The following is an 18,128-nucleotide window of genomic DNA, read 5'->3' on the forward strand; positions in this document are numbered from 1 at the left end:
ACAAAATGTGTCCAGCTGGGAGCATTTTATTTCCTGACTGAAGTCCAGGTAAGAACTCACCTTTCCACACCCCTCTCCCCACCTCACCCCCCTCTGTCCCCAAAATCCTCCCTTTTAACGCTGATTTCTGCTGGTATCGGATGGTTTCCAGATGGGCTGAGGACAGCCCTGGGAATGGGGGGTTCTTGCAGAAATCCTTGGGGATTTCCACTCCCTAAATCCCTTTGGAAAATGCCTTTCCAATACTGACCTCTGCCGGCTGAGGAGCTGCTTCAAACCAGCTGGCTCCGGGCAGTTAGAACCTAAATAATGCATAAACCAGGTGTTTTTACGGTTGCTGGCTGCGGGCAGGAAAAGCCTTTTAATAATACATTAAAATGGGGCACTTCTCTCTCGACTGGCAAGCAGTGAGCGTTTCAGGGAGGGAAATCTTTATTTGGTGGACCTGCAAACTCCTCTATGGGTTTTTGTGAATAATTTGCTAGTTGGACAAAGTCCTGCAAAAGCAGCGGAGGAAGAATCTGGATGAAAAGCAGAAATTTCACACCAAGAAAAAAAAAAATCACAAACTGGACTTGCGTGGGAAGGGGGGCAGAGCTCCCTGCCCATACTAGGGGATGGATCAAGATGATTTTCTAATGTCCCTTCCAACCCAAACCATTCCATGGTTGTACCCACAGCAAACCCTTTCTTCACCCACAGTTTTGGCCTAGAGCCCCTGGCTCTCATTAAGTTCTAATTAATAGCACCTCGAGGCCAAGAATGCCCCACCCCTGCAGTGGGAGGGGTTTTGTATGCTGGTTATTTGTGGGGTGAAGATGGGGGGGGGAGGAAGCTATGGGGCACTGCCAGGGCCTTAGGCCATCCATGGCCTCAGTTCCTGGCCCCCCTCGGCCCTGTCATCCCTAAAGACCTGGCCCTGGACCCCATGTCGCTGTCACCCTTTTAGCCTCAGAGCCCCCTAATCCCCTGAACCTTGGAGCCTCCTAAGCCCCCAAACCCCCCTGGCCACAACCCCAGTCCCAGAGCCCCCTCAGCCATGAGCCCTCGTCCTCCCCAGAGCCCCTCAGAACCATTCCCTGTGGATAACGGGAATGCGAAGCCACGAACAAAGGAGCCAGGGGCAGATTTTTGGGGAAGGTTTTAATGTGCCCCACACCGGGGGTCCCAGGAGTGAGGAATTGTCGTGGGGCAGCGGTGGGCGCCCTTCCCTGTGGGGTGAAAGGAGTGGGGGGAGAGCCGGGATAGCCTCCCCTCCCAGCCGGGATCAGCCAGGCTCCGGGAGCATCCCCGGTGGGTGCTCAGCCCCCGCAGGATCCCAAGTCACCGGGTGCCCCCCACCCGGGAAAGACACCAGACCCCAAAGGACACCGAGAAAGAGACGTCAGAGGGATCCAAAGCCCAGAGAGGTGGCAGAAGGATCCGGAGCCCCTGGAGAGCCAGGCACGGGTTTGTGACAGCTCCTGGGACACCGCACCCAGCAGAGCCCCATCCTAGAGCTTGAGCGCCGTGACACGGGGGATGTGGAAGGGACAGGTCTCTTCTGACCCCGTGGAGCTGCAAAGGAGAAGAAGAAAACAAGAGGGATGGTCAGGGAGGAGTCAATATCCCCCGTCCCCGTGTCCCCCCTCAGCCTCTCACATGAGCCTGTTGCGGATGGGGCGGAAGTGTTTGGTGAGTCTGACGGCGAAGATGATGTTGGGGATGAGGAAGAAGGTGCAGCAGCCCAGGCTGAACCAGAAGGCGTTCTGCAAGGAGAACGCACGGGGCTGAGCTGTGCTGGGAGGGCAGGGCAGGGGCAGCTCCCGGGCTCCGGAGGGGTGTGGGGAGCCTTGGTGCTCGTGTAGGTCCTCACTGGGGCCCCACGGAGGGGGATCCTTACCCAGGGGTCAGCGATGCGGTCGCACAGGATGACCCGCCCGTTGTCCAGGGCCGTGGCGAGCGGCTGGCACGAAGCCACATCCTCCCTCAGCTGGAACGAGGAGCACAGACAAGCGTCAGCCCACGCCTTGACGCTGGGGTGTATTCTGCTTGCGGGAGGGACCCATGGAGGCTCCTGGGCCCCAACAATCTCCGCGGGGAGACGGGGAACACTCACCGTCTGCCCGACCCAGTTGAAGTACTGGGCGAAATACCGCAGCTCCTTCCTGGTGAAGCAGCCGAGTTCCTGGGCAGGGGGAAGGCAGCGCGGCTCGAGCCCCTCGCCCTGGCAGCGCGGCTCCAGCCACCTCCGGGCTGGTATCGCCTGGGAAATGAGGGCTAAAGGCTCCCGGTGCCCTCTCTCAGCCCCCTGTTCTCCCTCTTTCCTCCTGGTTGTGGGGAATTCTACCCCCGATGGTTCATCCAGCCCCCCTCACCTGCCGAAGGATCTGCTGGGCTTGCATGGGCAGCCGGGCTTCTACAGAAGCCGTGGTGGCCAGCGTCCTCTTCACCCGCTCCTGGGGAAGCACAGGGAAGGCAGAGCATCCTTAGGGCCCGGAGCAGTGGGATGGGTGTTTGGGGGGTGCAGGGAGCAACGCCGAGCTCCAAATCAGGTCTGGTTGCCGGAGGGCAGGGAAAGAGGGATGTGCCCTGAGCCGGGGGATTTCTGATTTGCAAGAGCAAATCTAATCACTAGAGGAGACCGATTCTCCTGGCTGGCATTTTTCCTGGCTCTCCCATCACCCTGCAAATGTTCTGGGTGGTTTTTTTTTTGTTTTGTTTTGTTTTTGTTTTGTTGTTGTTTTGTTGTTGTTGTTGTTTTGCCTTTATTATTATTATTACTTTTTTTGGCAGATGGGACCCATGGGGCACCACAAGTTTTCTGGGGCTGGAAGAGATGCGTGAGTACCTTGAGGTGTGGTGCCAAGCGGGAAAGGAACTGGACACTTTCCCCCAGCTTTGCCTGTGGGACAGGAAGGTGAGAAAGGTTCAGAAACCTCGCTGTCCCCTTCAATGGGGTGCCAGTGGCACCGCTGCCACCAGCCCAGCCTGGACTCACCACCAAAGCCTCCTGCAACTGCACCGTGGAGTTCTGCATGTGCCACAGCGCCCGTGCCTCTGTTGCAAGCCGCTCGGCCACCGTGCTGTTCCTCTGCGGGGCACAGCAGGGTGAGTGCGTCCCCGTGGGCACCGAGGGCTCCCTCGCTGGCCCCCCCACCCCTTACCTGCATTTTCTGCAGCCCCTCGAGGTTCCTCGCCAAGCCGGGCAGGCTGGTCTGCACCACGGGGCTTTTCATCTGCGGGGAAATGGAGTCAGGGGCTGCCCAAAATCCACCCTCGGTGTGGGGCACATCCTGCAGTGTGATCCAGCTCACCGCCAGCACCCCTCACCTCCTCCTGGAAGCGCCCGTAGTCCACCTCATCCACTCCACTGCGGGCGAAGGTCTCCAGGTCCTGCCTGCCCTCGCTGCGGAGGAGCCTCACATCTCCCAGGTTTGCCGTGAAGTCGCCCAGGCGTTTTTGGAAATCAGCCGCGTACTGTGCGGGTCAGACAAGGGGTTCTGCAGGGCTCCCAGTAACCCCAGTACAACTCATGCATCCCCCTGCTGCTGCCGGCAGCTCCGGCTGGAGCCAGCCCTCACCTTGGGGGTTTTCAGGTGTTCATCCAGGTCGTAGGACTTGTCGAGCTGCAGCACCTCCCAGAGCCCCGCGCCACTCTTGCACTCCCTGGAAGGCAGAGGGACATTGGCAGAGCAATCCCAAATCCTCCCTGGCTGCGTGGGGAGGGTCCTGCGGCGCTCACCGGTACGCGGAGCTGAGGTTGGAGTCCCTCCTGAGGTTGAGCTGGTGGGTGACGTTCATGGACGGAGGGAGATTCCCAGGCGTGTCGATGAACTGGGCCAAACAGGAGGACAAGCAGGGTCAGGGTAAGGCACAGGTGTTCCCAGCAGTGGTTCTGGGGGTGCTCTGCCCTCGCAGGTGCATCCTGGGGTAGCTCATGGTAGCCTGAGCTAATTTTGCCTTTAGTTAGATATTCCCACTGTGGAGCCTCGCTGGGTGTGTTTGGAGGGACAGCCCGCGCTGGGACCTGCCCATGTGTGGCACTGCCATGGGAAGAGTCCCGATCCCTGTCCCGCTCCACCAATCCCTCTCCCAGCCCCATCACACCGAGCTGCCAGCCCCAAGCACCCCAGGGATGCCCAAGGACCGGAAACAGCAATTAGGAAGTGAATTAACAGCACAAGGACAATTCCCAGTTGATGATGCAAATCCGAAGAGCTAATCCTAAACTTAATCTTCTGGTCTAGGATGGGGCTTTTCCAGTTGGATTTAGGAGGACACAGAGCCTTTGGAGGTGTTCTGGTGCACGGAAGGAGAGATTTACAGGGCGATGGGTGGATGTGTGGCCACCCACCTTATAAATCTCCTGGTTGACCCAATTCCTGCAAACCAGCGTCTGGATGTTGCCCCCGACCAAGAAAGTGGAGAAAACCAGGAGGATGAGGAGCCAGGAAAACAGGAAAGCCAAGCCCACGCCACTGAAAGAGGGAGAGGAGGTGACGGTGGTGGCTTTGTAGACCCGAGCGGGCAGGAAGGGGCCTGCCCGTCCAGCTGCAGCCCCGCGGCTCCTTCCCGAGCCCGGGCACGCCAGGCTGGGCAGGGCACTGGGAGCGGGGTGTGCCAGGCAGCGGGACCTGCCAGCTCCCAGGGAGGAGCAGCTTCTCCCAAACCTGCCGGCGCAGGCGGTGGCTTCAAAAACTTTCCCGCTGGGACGGCTCCCAGTCCCTCCCTTGGCTTTGCCTGGGGTTTTTTGGGGGGTGTGTGAGATGGAACATCCCCCCAGCACTCAGAGAGACGCTTACACCAGGAGAAACTTTGCACCAGCTTCTCCTCGACACTCGTAGTCGCTGGGGTCCTCCCGCTTGGAAAGCCCATATGCCCCCAGGGCCATTCCCGTCACATTGCAGGCAAGGATGAGGAGGATGATGGAGCACAGCACCGTGCCCGCGATCCACCTAGAGGGAACAGCAGTAGGGCACACCCTCGAAATGCGGGGCTGAGGCACCTGGAGCTCGCTGCCCTTCTCTGCTTCATCCCCTGTGCCCCCGTCCTGCCCCCAGCGTCACCTGTACCGCTCGAAGCGCTCCACCTCCCTCAGGTATGGCTGGCTCCGCTCCTCTGCCTTCACCAGCGCCTCACTCACGGGCCGCGTGTAGTCGGGGACGGGGAAGCTGTCGGCGATGGACTGCACCTTCTCCGCTGTGTGGGCCAAATCGTCCCGCAGATCTGTGGGGCCAAGGCTGTGCTGGAGGGGTGGACAGTCCCTGCATCCCACGCTGTGTCCCCAAACTGGGATTCAGCGAGTGGAGGATGTCCCCACTCGTTTCGGTAGCACCACTCACCCTGGATGACCTGTGCCATCCTCTCCACAGCCAGCTCCGGGATGGAGTTGAAGGTGCCATTCCCCTGCAAGGAAAGAGGGGGTGCTGAGCAGCTCATCTGGAGCTGCCTGTGGGTGCTGGACCGCCCCCCCCCCCCCCCCCCCCCACTTCACCCTGAGCCCCCAACCTGGCGAATCATCTCCGCAAAGTCACTTCGGGGCAGACCAGCCAGAGCCTTCAACACCTTCTCGACCGACGGCACCTTGGAGTGGGAGAAGGAACCTGTGAGCCCCGGGCCAGCCAGGTGGGGAGGTGACATTGGGGGACCAGGGCCCCGTGCCCACCTTCCCGTAGTCAGCACCCAGCTCCAGGCCCTGTGCCCTGACCAGGACGCTGGCGCAGGAGGTGCAGCGCGGGTCGTCCAGGAGCGCGACCACGCGGCGCCTTCGTTCCCGCAGTGCCGGCTCCAGCTCGGCCCGCGCCGCCACCAGCGCCCGCACTGTCCTGTGCAGAATCTGTAAATGGTGCACCGAGGTCTGTAGGTCTTAAAGAGAAAGCCCAGGGCTAGTTCACGCTGCTCCGCTCGGCCGCCCCAGCGAGGCTGCAGCCCCGGCCCCGCTCCCGGGGACAGCTGCGCTCTGGCCGTACCTCCGGCCCTGTCCTGTAGGTCCGCCAGCGCCGTGTAGGTCATGGCCTTAAGCTGCCCGTGGATGGAGAGCCCCACGCTCCAGCTGAGCCCTGCAAGGCACCGAGGCACCGTCAGCGCCTCATCCACTCCCGGGGCAAGCCGGGGTGCTGCCTGGCGCCGTGCTTACCACCCAGGTCAGAGATTATCTGCTTTCGGGGCACCTCGAACTTGTCCACCACCATCTGCACCCCCTGCCAGGAAAGAGGAATGGGTCAGGAGGGGGTAGCAGCCGCTGGGAGGGAGCCCCGCGTTGCCATGCAAAATATATTTTTAATGCAGCCACATCACCTACTCTTGCCTGCCAAACTATCCCCTGAGGGAAATTCGGCCATCCCGGGGCAGCGCCCCATGCTGGGGGCGAGGCTGCTCAGGGACCCACCTGGGGGACATAGGCAAGGTGCTGTCGCAGCATGCGCAGGGTGGAGGGCACAGCCCCCAGCCCCGGCTCCATCTGCCCCTTCACCCGCTGGCTGGTGACGAAGGCGCAGGTGACGCTGATCCTGCGGGGGATGAGCAGGCAGTGACGGCGCTGCCCGGCAGAGCCTCCCCGTTCTGGAGGACTTGGTTTCCCCCGCTCAGTGTGAGTTTTGGGGGATGATTTGGGGGACTCACAGGATAATGAGGGAGGTGAAGGACAGACAGGCCAGCAGGCAGCGGCGGCGGCAGCCCAGGGAGCGCCGGTGGGCACGGAGGCGGCCCCCGCACCGCCGCCGGCTCCGGCAGTAGCAGAAGCACATCCCGGCCACTGGCACGGCCACGGTGAAGAGCAGAGCCACGGCAGCACAGACCACATAGCCCAGCTCGTACTGCACCACCTGCATCATGGAGAGCCTCATCGGCACCTCTGCACCGAGCTTGGGCCACTCCAGGTGCCCAGGTACCCTGTGCCAGGTGGGAAACATTCCCATGGCATCCCCCGTCCCACGACCTGGCTCACCTGTGACGTCCGCACCGAGCTGGGATCATTCAGGGCTGTCCTGAGCAGCTCTGCAAAAAAAAAAAAAAAAAAAAAAACATGTCACAGGTAGAAGAGGCCCCACCTGATGCATCCCCAACCTTCCTGGGGCAGCAGCACCGGGACAGAGGCAGAATCCTCTTCCTGAACTCCTGGGCACCCCTGGAGCCACTGTGGGTGTGAGGTCCCAGCACCCACAGGGTCACGGCTCTCCAGCTGGGGGCTCACCTGTGGGCAGCGGGTTTTGCTGGATGAAGTCCAGGCAGCGCCGGACGAGGCCGTAGAGGGGATCAAGCGAGCTGGGCACGCGGTGCAGCGCCGGCACCCGGATCTCGGCGTGCCTGTCGGTGAAGCGGAGCACGCCACCGGGGCTGGAGGGCTGGCACTGCTGGCTGGCAGCGGGATGCAGCAGCGTCCAGGCCAGCAGCAGCCCGACAGCCCACATGGCTCCGGCCGTGGTGAGCAGAGAGCCGGGTGCTCCTTCAGCCTCCGAGCGGGCGGAGGGGCATTCTTGCTCCCGGATGGCTCTCTCCGGCTGGGCTGCTGCTCCGGGAAACCTGCCTGACGGGTCAGCTGCCGCGCAAAGCCCAGACGCTGCCGTGGCTTGTTCCCCCCATGAGCTCCCCGGGGCACCTGGGCTTGGCAGGGCTGCGTGGAGGCGTTTCCCAAACCATCCCAGGCCTGTTTCGCAAACCTCGGCATCCCTGAGTCACCGCCACGGGGTCCCCGCTGTCGAGGCCTTTCCCCAAACCCATGGAAAAGCCTTCCCGGGGTTTTGGGGGAAGGGACGGGATGGTGGTGAAACCCCCTGTTCTTGGGCTGGAGGGTGATCCACCCCACCACAGCCACCTTGGAAGGAGGGATCTGGGATTCTGGGCATCACTTGGGGAGTGGGAAACCCCTTGTGGGGGGGGTTGTGTGTGGATGGGGTACCTGGGGGTCAGAACCACTCTTTGGAAAAGCATCCCGAGATCCGGGGTAGCAACCAGAAGGCAAAATAAAGGAGGAGCACGTGGAGAGGGACCCTGATGCCCGCTCACCGGCCGGATGTGAGACGAGTTTTCCAGCCTCAGCCAGTGCCTGTCTCACACCCCGAGGCGGCCGTGGCTCCTTCCCAGGGCCCGGATCCTATTTGTCGGCATGGGTCGAGCGCTAATTACAGGCTCGGCTAGAAGCGCAGGAGGTTCAACCTGATCTCTTAGTGCGGGGGGGAGCAGTCCCGCTGTGCCCAGGCGGCCTCGGGGCATCCCGAGAGCCGAGACCCCGCTCGGCCGGGCGGGTCGGACCGGCCCTTCCCATCGCCGCCTGCCCACGGCCCCGTCTCCCGGGCGTTGATGCTAATCCGGGAGGTTCCCCTCCCTCTGGAAAAGGGGCTTTCCACCCAGCTGGAGCTGCCTGCAGATTTTTTCCAGGCTGGTCCCCACCGCCTGCTTGCGAATGGGATGGTGCGGACAGGAAAATCCTGTCCCGGCTCGGCTTGTCCCGCCCTGGGACAAAATATATGTGTGTCTGTGCACGGCAAGGCAGCCCTGGCTGCCCACACTGGTGCTGGGGCAGCAATGGGGATGATTTCCCACCATGATTTCCCATCCTGATGATGATTTCCCAACCACAGCCTTGATTTCCTGTTCCCACGGTGATTTCCTAACCCCAACCCGGATTTCCCCATTCCCACAAGGATTTGTTATCCCACCACGACTTCCATGTCGATGATGATGTCCCATCCCCACAATCACTTCCCACTCCCACCATGATCTCCCATGATGATTCCTCCATATCCATGATCTTTTGCAGGGTCTACAGTCTTCCATCCCAACAATGATATTTTTGGGGTGGAGGTGATTTTCATGTCCAAGGGGAAGGGATGGAGTGCCACCAGTGGCCCTGCCACACATGTGCCCCAGTGGTGGGAGGGAATGATTTTGGGATGTTTTTGGGTTGGTTTGTCCTCTCTTTTCCTGGCCCAAGGGGCAACTGCTGCTCCCATCTGTGTTTGAGCCATGCCAGAAGAGTGTGGCCATGACAGGGAGCCTGTGGGGTGGCCCTTCAGGGTAGCACTTGTGGGATCCTTGTGGGAATGGGGTAGGGATGCTGATTCCAGGGATGTTGAGGCCAGGATGGGCTCAGGGATGCAGATCCTGGGTGAACCAGCATTGATTAGGGACACAGCTCCTGGGGATACCAGGACCAAGTCAGGGGTTCTGGTACCAGTACTGGCACGGGCTGGTGACGCCAGTCCAAGGTGCTGGGGTGAACTGGGCTGCTGGGACTGGGGCAGTGACACCGGTACCAGCAAAGAGACACCCACACTGGAGTCATGGTGCTGGTACTGGAATGGTGATGCTGGTGCTGGTACCGGGGCAGTGAGGCTGGTACTGGAGCCGTGGCACTGGTTCGGTCCCGGTGTGGTGGCACTGGTTTGGTCCTGGGGCAATATCACTGTGTTGGTCCCGGTGCGGTGATGCCGGCTCAGTCCCAGTTCGTTCTGGGCGCAGTGGCCCCAGTTCGCTCCTCGTTTGGTGGTGCTGGTTCGGTCTCGGTTTGGTCCCGGTGCGGTGGCTCCGGTTCAGTGGCTCCGGGTCGGTCCCGGTTCGGTGACTAAGGCGGCCGTGCCGCTCCGAGGCTGCAGTACCTCCTGTGACCGCTACGCGGCGCGAGAGCCCCAGGGCGCAGTGAGAGAGGCGTGGTCCGTGACGGGCGTGGTCTCGAGTTAGGGGCGTGGTCTCACGTGACTCCTCTGCTTCGCGCGGCGGACGCGGAAGTGACGTCATGCGCTGGCGCAGCGCCGTCGCCATCATGGCGGGTAGAGGGGCTTGCCGCGTCCCGGAGCGGTGAGCGCGGCCTGAGTGCGGCCTCGCCGCTCTCCCGCTCTTCTTCCCGGCCGGCGACTCCCGGCTGCTCGAAGGGACCCAAGCCCCCACTGGGACCGGGCAGTGGCGGTGCTGCGTGGCACCGTCGCATGGGTGTCGTAGGATGGGGGACGAGGGTCTCTGGGGCCGGGGGAGTTTGAGGGTTCCCGGGCATGTGGACGCTTGAGGATTTCTGGCCAGGATTGGGTGTTGAGGATCCCTGAGCCAATGGGGTTTTGGGAATCCCGAGCCCAGTGTAGGTTTGAGGGGGGATTTGGCAATTCCGGGTCTGGTGGAGGTATGAGGGCTCTGGGCTTGAGGGTCCCCAGGTCTGCGGGGAATTTGAGGGTCCCTGGTCCGGACAAAGTTTGAGGGGTCTCCAGAACTGGGGAGAATTTGGGGGTCCCTGGTCCCTCAAATTTCCTGACGATCCCCAGGACTGGGACTTTGGCAGATCAGGGGTTTGGGGATCCCTGGACTTGGGGGATTGTGAGGGTTTGATGCCAGTGGGAGATTGAGGCTCCTTGGTGAATTGGTGATTCCCAAGCTGGGAAATTGTGTTCCCGGGTCTGGGGCGAGGTGGGGGGGGGAAGTCCGGGTGTCTCTGGCCTGGTTTCACACCTCTTTGGGCTCAGGTGGACCGACTACATCCCGCTGGGCCGCAGAATGCCAGGCACACGCTTCATCGCCTTCAAGGTGCCCCTGAAGGAGGTGAGGGGCCAGCAGGGTCCTGGGGCAGTTTGGGCTGGGTGACAGCTGTGGGGAAGCATGGCTTGGTGGGGATTCCTTGAGGGAATTGCTGAGTGCCACAGCTGGATTTTGGGAGTGAGGGCTGTGAGTGATGCCTAGAGAGGTTGAGCTGGAGCATAGACTAGACAGGGGTAAAAGAATAAAGTAGATATTTAATGAAAGGCCTTTAAAGAATGCACTTTGGGCAGTACAAGAGCCAGGGCTACACCCAGGATGGATCCTGGCCACGTGCTTTCACACTCTCATAAGTTTTGGTCCATTTACATATTGGGGTTAATTGTCCAATTACAGCTTCAGGTAATGAAGTCCCGTCCTCCTTGTTTGCTCTCTTCAGTTCCGTGTTGTTTATGCTTTTTGGGCCTGCAGCTGTAATAATCCTTGGTTCACAAGCTGGAAAAGGATTGTTTTGTCTAGCTAAACTGTGAACAGGACTTGCTAACACTTACGAAGCTCAGGACTGCTGTGTGGCAGCACAGGATCCGAAAAACATGAGAGCTAAAACTTAAGTTGTCAAGTGTGGCAGCAGCTGGACCTGGGGCTGGGCTCTGCTCCCAGGGAACAGGGACAGGAGGAGAGAAAATGGCCCCAAGCTGTGCCAGGGGAGGCTCAGGTTGTGCATCAGGAGGAGTTTCTTCCTGGGAACTTGGAACTGCCATGGAGGGTTTGGAGTCCCCACACTTGGAGGTGTTCAGGGAACTCCTGGACATGGCACTCAGTGCTGTGGGCTGGGGACGGGGCACAGCTGGGACTCCATGGTGCTGAAGGGCTTTTCCAGCCTCCGTGATTGTGGGATTCCATGAGTTTGGGCTGAATCTCTGTTTTACAGCTTCCACCAGGAAAGCTGCAGTGCCTGGATGTGTTTGTCATTGCGGGGTCAAAGTTGTCACTCACCCCTGGGAACTCTCAGCTGAGCTGGCCCAAAGCTCTGAGGCCCTGAGCACATCCCTGTCCATAGAACTGGATGAGTTTTAATGTCCTTTTCAGCACAAATCACCCCGGGATTCAGTGATCAAACTTGTGTTTTTCCTGCTGCAGCCTTTGCTCCTTGCCCGAGTCGTTGTCCCTGATCTCCAGGACACTCCAGAGCAGCAGCCTCTCCCCACCCATCACAGCACACCCAGATTTCAATAACTGCTTTAAAACATCATTTCCTGCAGAGTTTTGATCGGAACCTTCTGCCAGAAGAGAGATTTTCCCCTCGTGACCTCATCAGGAAGGTGGAGGAGAGGAAGGAGGAGCTGGGGCTGATCATTGACCTGACATACACCACACGCTACTACGGGCGCGAGGTCAGTGTCAGAACCCGGGGGATTCTCCTCAAAAACACCACCCTGGCTCTTGCTGTGCTTTTGGGTTACAGGTAGAAACCAGACAGACAAGATATTTGCCTGCTTTTTTATTTTTTTTTTTTTTTAGTAGAATAGCTGAATCTTTATTGGGCTTGTTTGTTTTTTGGTTTTTTTTTTTGTATTTGCCCATGTATTGGGTATATTTTTATATGGTATGTGGTGGTTTGTAAAGGTTTCCTGAAATTTTTACCTGCTTGGTTTTTTTCTTATAATTTTTTATTGTAGTTTCTATTAATAAAGTTTCTCTTTAGTTTTTTCTCTTTGTGATTTATTAGAGTTGGAGGTTTTGTCTTAGAGGTTTTTTTCATAGAGGTTTATTCTTTAGAGTTTCTACTAATAAATTTTCTCTTTGTACCACTTAAAATTGAGCTTGTTTTGCCTTCTTTCTAATCCTATCTCACAGCAGAAAAATTTCAAATTAGTGACCCAAAACCTATTGCAATGGTATCAGAAGTTTGAATTTCATGGGTTAGTAAATTATTGAAATGTAGTTGATTGCTAATGGGTAGTTTATATGTCTATTAAAGTTTTTTCATTGTAGGTATGTTTATATTTTTCTTTGTAGGTGTGTTTGTATTTTTTCTTTATGGGCTCTCACAGGATAGATTTTTTGTTTTTGCAGGAGGAGACTGTTTTCTCACACAAATAAATTGTTATGTAAACTGGTTCTTAGTCTTGTGTTTGTTTTTTTTTTTTTTGTGGGAACACCACAGGCTATCTTAGTTAGAATAGCAAGGCCTAAACTTTTCTTTAATACGGTTTTATCTTTATGGGTGAGCGAGAAATCATGAGAAGGATGTTCCAGGTTCTGTGTGTGTTCTGTCCTCCCCAGGGAGAAAAAAAGCAAAGGCAGAAGAAATAATCCAGACTGTTGGTACTCTGTCCAGAGAGTAAAACTTTTTTCTTACCTAAAACTGTGTGTTGTAACAGCTTAGCTGGGACTCAGTTTTTTCATGCAGGAAAAATGAATTTTTTATTTACATAACTAATTTTATACTGGTTTTACAGACTTTGTGTTGAGCTCTTATTGGCTGATAGTTTCCTTGCCCCTTGACTCATTGGTTTAAAAGTGTTTTGTGTGCACAGGCTAAAAGAATTCTTTTACTTTGAATTTTTTTACTGATTTTTACTGATCTTTTGCATCTACTGATTTTTACATTTTTACAGATTTTTATGGGACAGATCTTTTGTTTATGCAGGTGCACACTTATTTTCTGACTAGAATAGTTTGTTGTGTTAACTGGCTTTTCATCTCTTAAGTTTTTTTTGCATGGGAACTTATACAAGCTGTTGCTCAGGGTTTAAACTGTATTTTATAAATATATACTTACATTTTATATATATAAAATATCTTCCTGTTATTATACCTCTATATTCATTGCAAATTGTGTAGCTGCTCTTTAGGCCTCATTGGAAAACCTCATCTTCTCCTGGTTCATTACCTGGGATTCTTTCATTAATAAGAATCTGTGTGCTTTTTCTGGAAGTGATTGAGTTTTTTTCCTGCAGGAGCTGCCACCCACACTGTGCTACTCGAAGATCCTGACCATGGGGCACGAGATCCCAAACAGAAGGACCATTTTGAGGTTCAAATACCTTGTGAAAAAGTTTTTGTCAGCCAACAAAGACAACGGTGAGCATGGATCTCCCTGACTCTGCTGCTGCTGGTATGGGCCAGCAGGAATTTCTTTTCCTTCTCTTGACTTCCAAGAGGATTTCAAGGCAATAAATTGGGTTTTTCCTTTGATAATCCTGTCCAGGTTGGGCTGCTTGGAACAGCCTGGGATAGTGGCAGGTGTCCCTACCATGGCAGGGGTAGCACTGGATGGGCTTTAATGTTCTTTCCATCCCAAACCGTTGCAGGATTCTGTGATGATTTGAGCCTTAACTGAGTTTGAGCTGCTAGAATTAGTGAGTTGATGAGCTGAGTGCTAATTAGACATAGCCATAGTGATGTGTGTGGTTATTTCTGTTCATTGTGTTGGTGTCACTGATGGAGGGCTGATGCAGATGGGCTCATTTTGGGGAGATTGGAGAAATTTGGGAGGAAAAGCAGCTGAATATCCCCCGTGTGTATTCCAGATAAACTCATCGGGGTGCACTGCACACATGGCTTGAACAGGACTGGCTACCTGGTCTGTAGGTGAGTTCTTGGTGAGGTGGGGTTCAGTGGTGCCATTTCCAGGAGGAAACAAGAGTGGAGAGATTTGTGTGATCTCAGACTTGCAAGGATTTACACCTTTTGTCAGGGGGTGTTTTTCACCCCAAAATCCAGCAGTAAATGCTGATCCTCCATTGGCCACGTAAATAAAGGGTATAAAACTCTGCAGTCCCTTTTTTTTTCCTGTTTGAATCATCACCAGCCCCTCAGTGTTTTCATCATTAATTGTGTAATTAGAGATTTCTTGCTGTTCTGTGCAGGTACCTGATTGATGTTGAAGGCATGGAGCCAAATGCTGCCATAGAATGTGAGTATCCTGCTGGCCTGGGGAATGTTCAGGGAGCTTTGGGATGGCTCCAGGGAGGGAACTGTGCTTGGGGGAAGGGGTTAAAACCCTTCTGGAGGGTTTCAGTTGTTCAGCAGCCCCGAGGGGTGACTTGTTGTGGTGGTTTGTAAAGATTTCCTGAAATCTTTACCAAAAAAACCATCAAATTCCAAATTAAAAGAAAAAATCATAAACTAAAATTTCTTTTTTAACGGATAAAAAACTCCTCTTGTTTCCCTGTAACACATAAAAATATTGTAAATATAACTGTTGTAACTAAATATAGGTAAACATTAATGTTTAAAATAAGTGTTAAAATTACTAATTATTTTCTATGTTTTCAGTATAAAAATGTGTAGAGAAAAAGTAGTTTAAAGTAATATTCTAAGGTTTTTTTTCTGTTCTAGTTTCTAGTAATAAAGTTTCTCTTTGTATCATTTAAAGTTAAATCTGTATTGCCTTCCTTCTAATCTTATCTCACAACAAAAAAAAATTCAAATTAATGAATCAAAGCCAGTACATTTATTAGTGTTTCTACCCAGTTATAAACTAAAACCAAAACACTTGTGTTTGGGTAACTCTGTCTCCCCCCAGTGTTCAACAACTGTCGAGGGCATCCCATAGAGAGAACCAACTACATCCAGGATCTGCAGAAGAGAGCCCTGAAAAAGTGAGTCTGGGTGTTCCAGGAGTGAGCAGAGCTGCTGGGGAAGGTCATGAACCTCAGGGTGGCTCCAGGAGGGGAGGTGGGAGCTGAGAGAACACACAGGGAGAGCCAGGGCAAGGGAGAAATGGTTTAAAACCCACAGAGGGCAGGGTTAGGTGGGATACTGGGGAGGAATCCCTCCTTGTGAGGGTGGTGATGGGCTGGGATGGAATTCCCAGAAAATCTGTGGCTTCTCCATCCCTGGAAGTGTCCAAGGTCAGGTTGGAGCAGCGTGGAATAGGGGAAGGTATCCCTGCCCATGGTAGGGATGGGACTGGATGGGATTTAAGGTTCTTTCCAACCCAAAGGATGCTGGGATTGGAACTGGATGGAAAAAATTCCAGCCCCCTTTATTGGGTATGCAGGGCTTGGGTATGAAAGAGCTGATGTGATCACTAAGTGAGTGAAAAACTCCCTTTTTCCTGCGCAAACATCTGAAACTGCCTTTAAAATTCCCTTCAAAAGCAGCTGTGAAGTGAAGAATTTGGGCTCAGATCTCTTCAGGAAAAAAGGCAGTGCCCCAGCCAAGCCCCAAAAGCAGATAGTGAAGCACCACCCCAGCCAGCCCCCCCTGGCAGTGCCCAGGTAGGTGTTTGTCCCTTCCCTGGCTGTGCCTTGAGCTGAGCAGCTTCAAGGAGCTGCTCCCTCCCTTTGGAAACAATTCCAGCTAGATTTTTACAAGCTGCAGCTCAGCCGGGGCTTTGCCAGCTCTGGGAGGGCAAAAAAAAAAGCCCCCAAACCTCTCTGAAAGTTGTTCAGGGCCAAAATGCTAACAAATGAAGCTCTTGTGCAAAGCTGTGCCTAGGAATGCCATTCTGTGCCTGTAGGGATGAGATGACATTCTGGCAGGGTGGGAGCTGTGACCCAGTGGGGCTGGAATGTTCTCCAGCTGGGAATGTTCAGGGAATGGAGTGCCAAGTGATGCAGGTCTTCCCTGAGAGTGAGGTGGGGACTCTGCCACTGTTCTGGGCTTCTCTTGGAGCAGGACATGCAGGGAGGAGCTTCCCCTAGCTGGGATATGACCTCTGGCAGCCCCTGGCTGTGGGGGAGCACCCAAAGCATCTCCAGGACAGGTTTGGGAGCCAGTGCCAGCTTTGGCACAGCCGTGGCTCCTTTCCCTCCTCTCTCTGATGCCTGGAAAGGCTGAACTGGAACAGAGACTAGACAGAGCAAAAGGAATAAAATAGGTATTTATTGAAAGGATACACCTTGGGCAGTGCAAGAGCCTGGCTGGGGCTACGCCCAAGTCAAATCCAAGGTGGGTCCTGGTTATGAGTTTTTACACTTCTATAAATTTTGTTTCATCTATGCATTGGGGTCAATTATCCAACCACAGCCCTAGGCTATGAAGTCTCAGGCCCCTAACTTGCCCCCTTCCCTCACCATTGTTTCTGCTTTTTGGGCACTGGGTGTCCTTGATTCTCTTATCTAGAAAGTAATTGTTTTGTCTGACTCCCCTGTGAAGATAACTTACTAGCACCTAATATGAAGTTTCAGAGTTGCAGACCAAGCAGTAGAAATTCTGAAAATTATAAAAGCTAAAACCCAGGGCATCACCTTGGGGGCACAGAAAACACTTCCTGCTGAAAACCTCCTGTCAGAGATCAGCAGTGAACCTCTCTGGGCATTCTCATCTTTCAGGCTGCAGGAAAAGGCTCTGGGTGTACCCAGAGGGGCCCAGGGCATTCCCAAGCAGCCCTTTTTTTGGGTGCTGACTCCCAAGTTTCCTTGCAGGAGCCCTGGCAGTGACAAGAAGAAGCAGTGGCTTGGACCCACCATGCAGGAACAGCCCCAGGAGCTGGGATACAGGCACAGAGCCTTGGGGCAGGGGCAGCTGGAACAGAAGCAGTTGAAGAAGCTGGAGCAGAGGCAGCAGAAGCATGTGGAGCAGAGGCAGCTGGAGCAGAATCATCCAGAGCAGAGACAGCAGAAGAAGCTGGAGCAGAGGCAGCAGAAGCATGTGGAGCAGAGGCAGCAGAAGCATGTGGAACAGAGGCAGCTGGAGCAGAATCATCCAGAGCAGAGACAGAAGAAGAAGCTGGAGCAGAGGAAGCAGAAGAAGCAGAATAATCTGGAGCAGAGGCAGCAGAAGTGGAATCACCTGGAGCAGAAGCAGCAAAATGACCTGGAGCAGAGGCAGCAGAAGAAGTGGAATCAGCTGGAGCAGAATCAGCTGGAGCAGAATTACCTGGAGCAGAGGCAACCCTGGAGTTTGGCCCCCAGGAACTGTTGGCTTTCACCACCCTCCAAGAAGAAGCACAAGGAGCTGATCCCCCCCCAGAGCCCCCAGCCCTGCCTACCCCAGGGGCCTGCACCTGCCAGGAAACGCAGGCACAGGAAACACAAACTGAGGCAGCAGGAAATGTCCTGACAGCACTGGGAATGTGTTCCATGAGGAAAAAAAACCCTCCTGCGGCTGGAGGGAGCAGCTGTGGCTGAACCAGGAGTTACCAGGCTGGGTGTGGGGCAGCTGAACAGGGCTGATTTTTAATGTTTTCTCCTGCTCTCTGCAGCACTGATGCTTTTACAAAGAATTTTTTAATCCGATGCTGATCCATGCAGGATGCAGGGAATAAAAATAAAGAGAGACTCAGTCAGAGCTGGAATAATCCTAAATAAATAACCTCAGGCATCCCTAGAACCTTCAACAAAACGGGTTTTTGTTGATTTCCTCAATGCATAACAAGAAACAGGACTGGAACTGTAAACATAAGATTTTTTTTTTCTCCTTTTTACTGACTTTTGCTAAAGTAAATTTCCACGCTGTGCAAAGTGCAGCCTGGGTGTGGAGCAATTATTTCCCCTGAGGGGCCCATGCAGGATCCGTGCTGGGGGGGGGGAGGCGGGGGGGGTTGGGCCCTCTTTTGGGGTGAGAACGGCCAGGTTTGGGTTTGCGTGGAGCGTGGCCTCTCCACGGACTCTGCCCCTTTAAGATCTGTCGGTATGGCGTCATGACGCACGGCGTTCCGCTGAGGAAACCGGGCGGAAGTAGGTGGTGTGTTGCTATATACCCGGATGTTGAACTGGCTTCTGATTGGCTGC

At 55.0% G+C, this 18,128-nt stretch overlaps 2 protein-coding genes across 4 annotated transcripts; one reads left to right on the plus strand and one right to left on the minus strand.

Moving 5' to 3' along the window:
- Positions 1-1,493: 1,493 nt before the first annotated feature.
- PROM2 (prominin 2) lies at positions 1,494-7,529 on the minus strand. The gene is made up of 23 exons (XM_062510670.1): positions 7,175-7,529; positions 6,929-6,978; positions 6,604-6,806; positions 6,371-6,491; positions 6,119-6,182; positions 5,952-6,041; positions 5,648-5,847; positions 5,491-5,565; positions 5,325-5,388; positions 5,049-5,208; positions 4,785-4,937; positions 4,337-4,460; positions 3,725-3,816; positions 3,564-3,648; positions 3,313-3,459; positions 3,147-3,218; positions 2,981-3,073; positions 2,831-2,884; positions 2,358-2,438; positions 2,099-2,167; positions 1,883-1,972; positions 1,642-1,748; positions 1,494-1,557 (listed from the first exon to the last, which is right to left on the minus strand). The coding sequence occupies exons 1-23, from the start codon at positions 7,389-7,391 to the stop codon at positions 1,494-1,496; spliced, it is 2,475 nt and encodes an 824-aa protein (XP_062366654.1). The 5' UTR covers positions 7,392-7,529.
- Positions 7,530-9,707: 2,178 nt separating this feature from the next.
- Positions 9,708-17,863, plus strand: DUSP11 (dual specificity phosphatase 11). 3 transcript variants are annotated; one of them, XM_062510580.1, is made up of 9 exons: positions 9,708-9,777; positions 10,431-10,506; positions 11,703-11,834; positions 13,404-13,527; positions 13,977-14,037; positions 14,316-14,362; positions 14,975-15,050; positions 15,552-15,671; positions 16,821-17,863. In XM_062510580.1, exons 1-9 carry the CDS (start codon positions 9,716-9,718, stop codon positions 17,455-17,457), a joined length of 1,335 nt encoding a protein of 444 aa, XP_062366564.1. In that variant the 5' UTR covers positions 9,708-9,715; the 3' UTR covers positions 17,458-17,863. The 3 variants fall into 3 exon arrangements, with proteins under 3 accessions (XP_062366564.1, XP_062366565.1, XP_062366566.1); XM_062510581.1 differs by having other exon boundaries at positions 15,555-15,671; XM_062510582.1 differs by lacking the exon at positions 15,552-15,671.
- The last annotated feature ends 265 nt before the right edge of the window (positions 17,864-18,128 follow it).

The sequence above is a fragment of the Cinclus cinclus genome, chromosome 29 (assembly GCF_963662255.1).
Source record: "Cinclus cinclus chromosome 29, bCinCin1.1, whole genome shotgun sequence".
Lineage (NCBI taxonomy): Eukaryota > Metazoa > Chordata > Aves > Passeriformes > Cinclidae > Cinclus > Cinclus cinclus.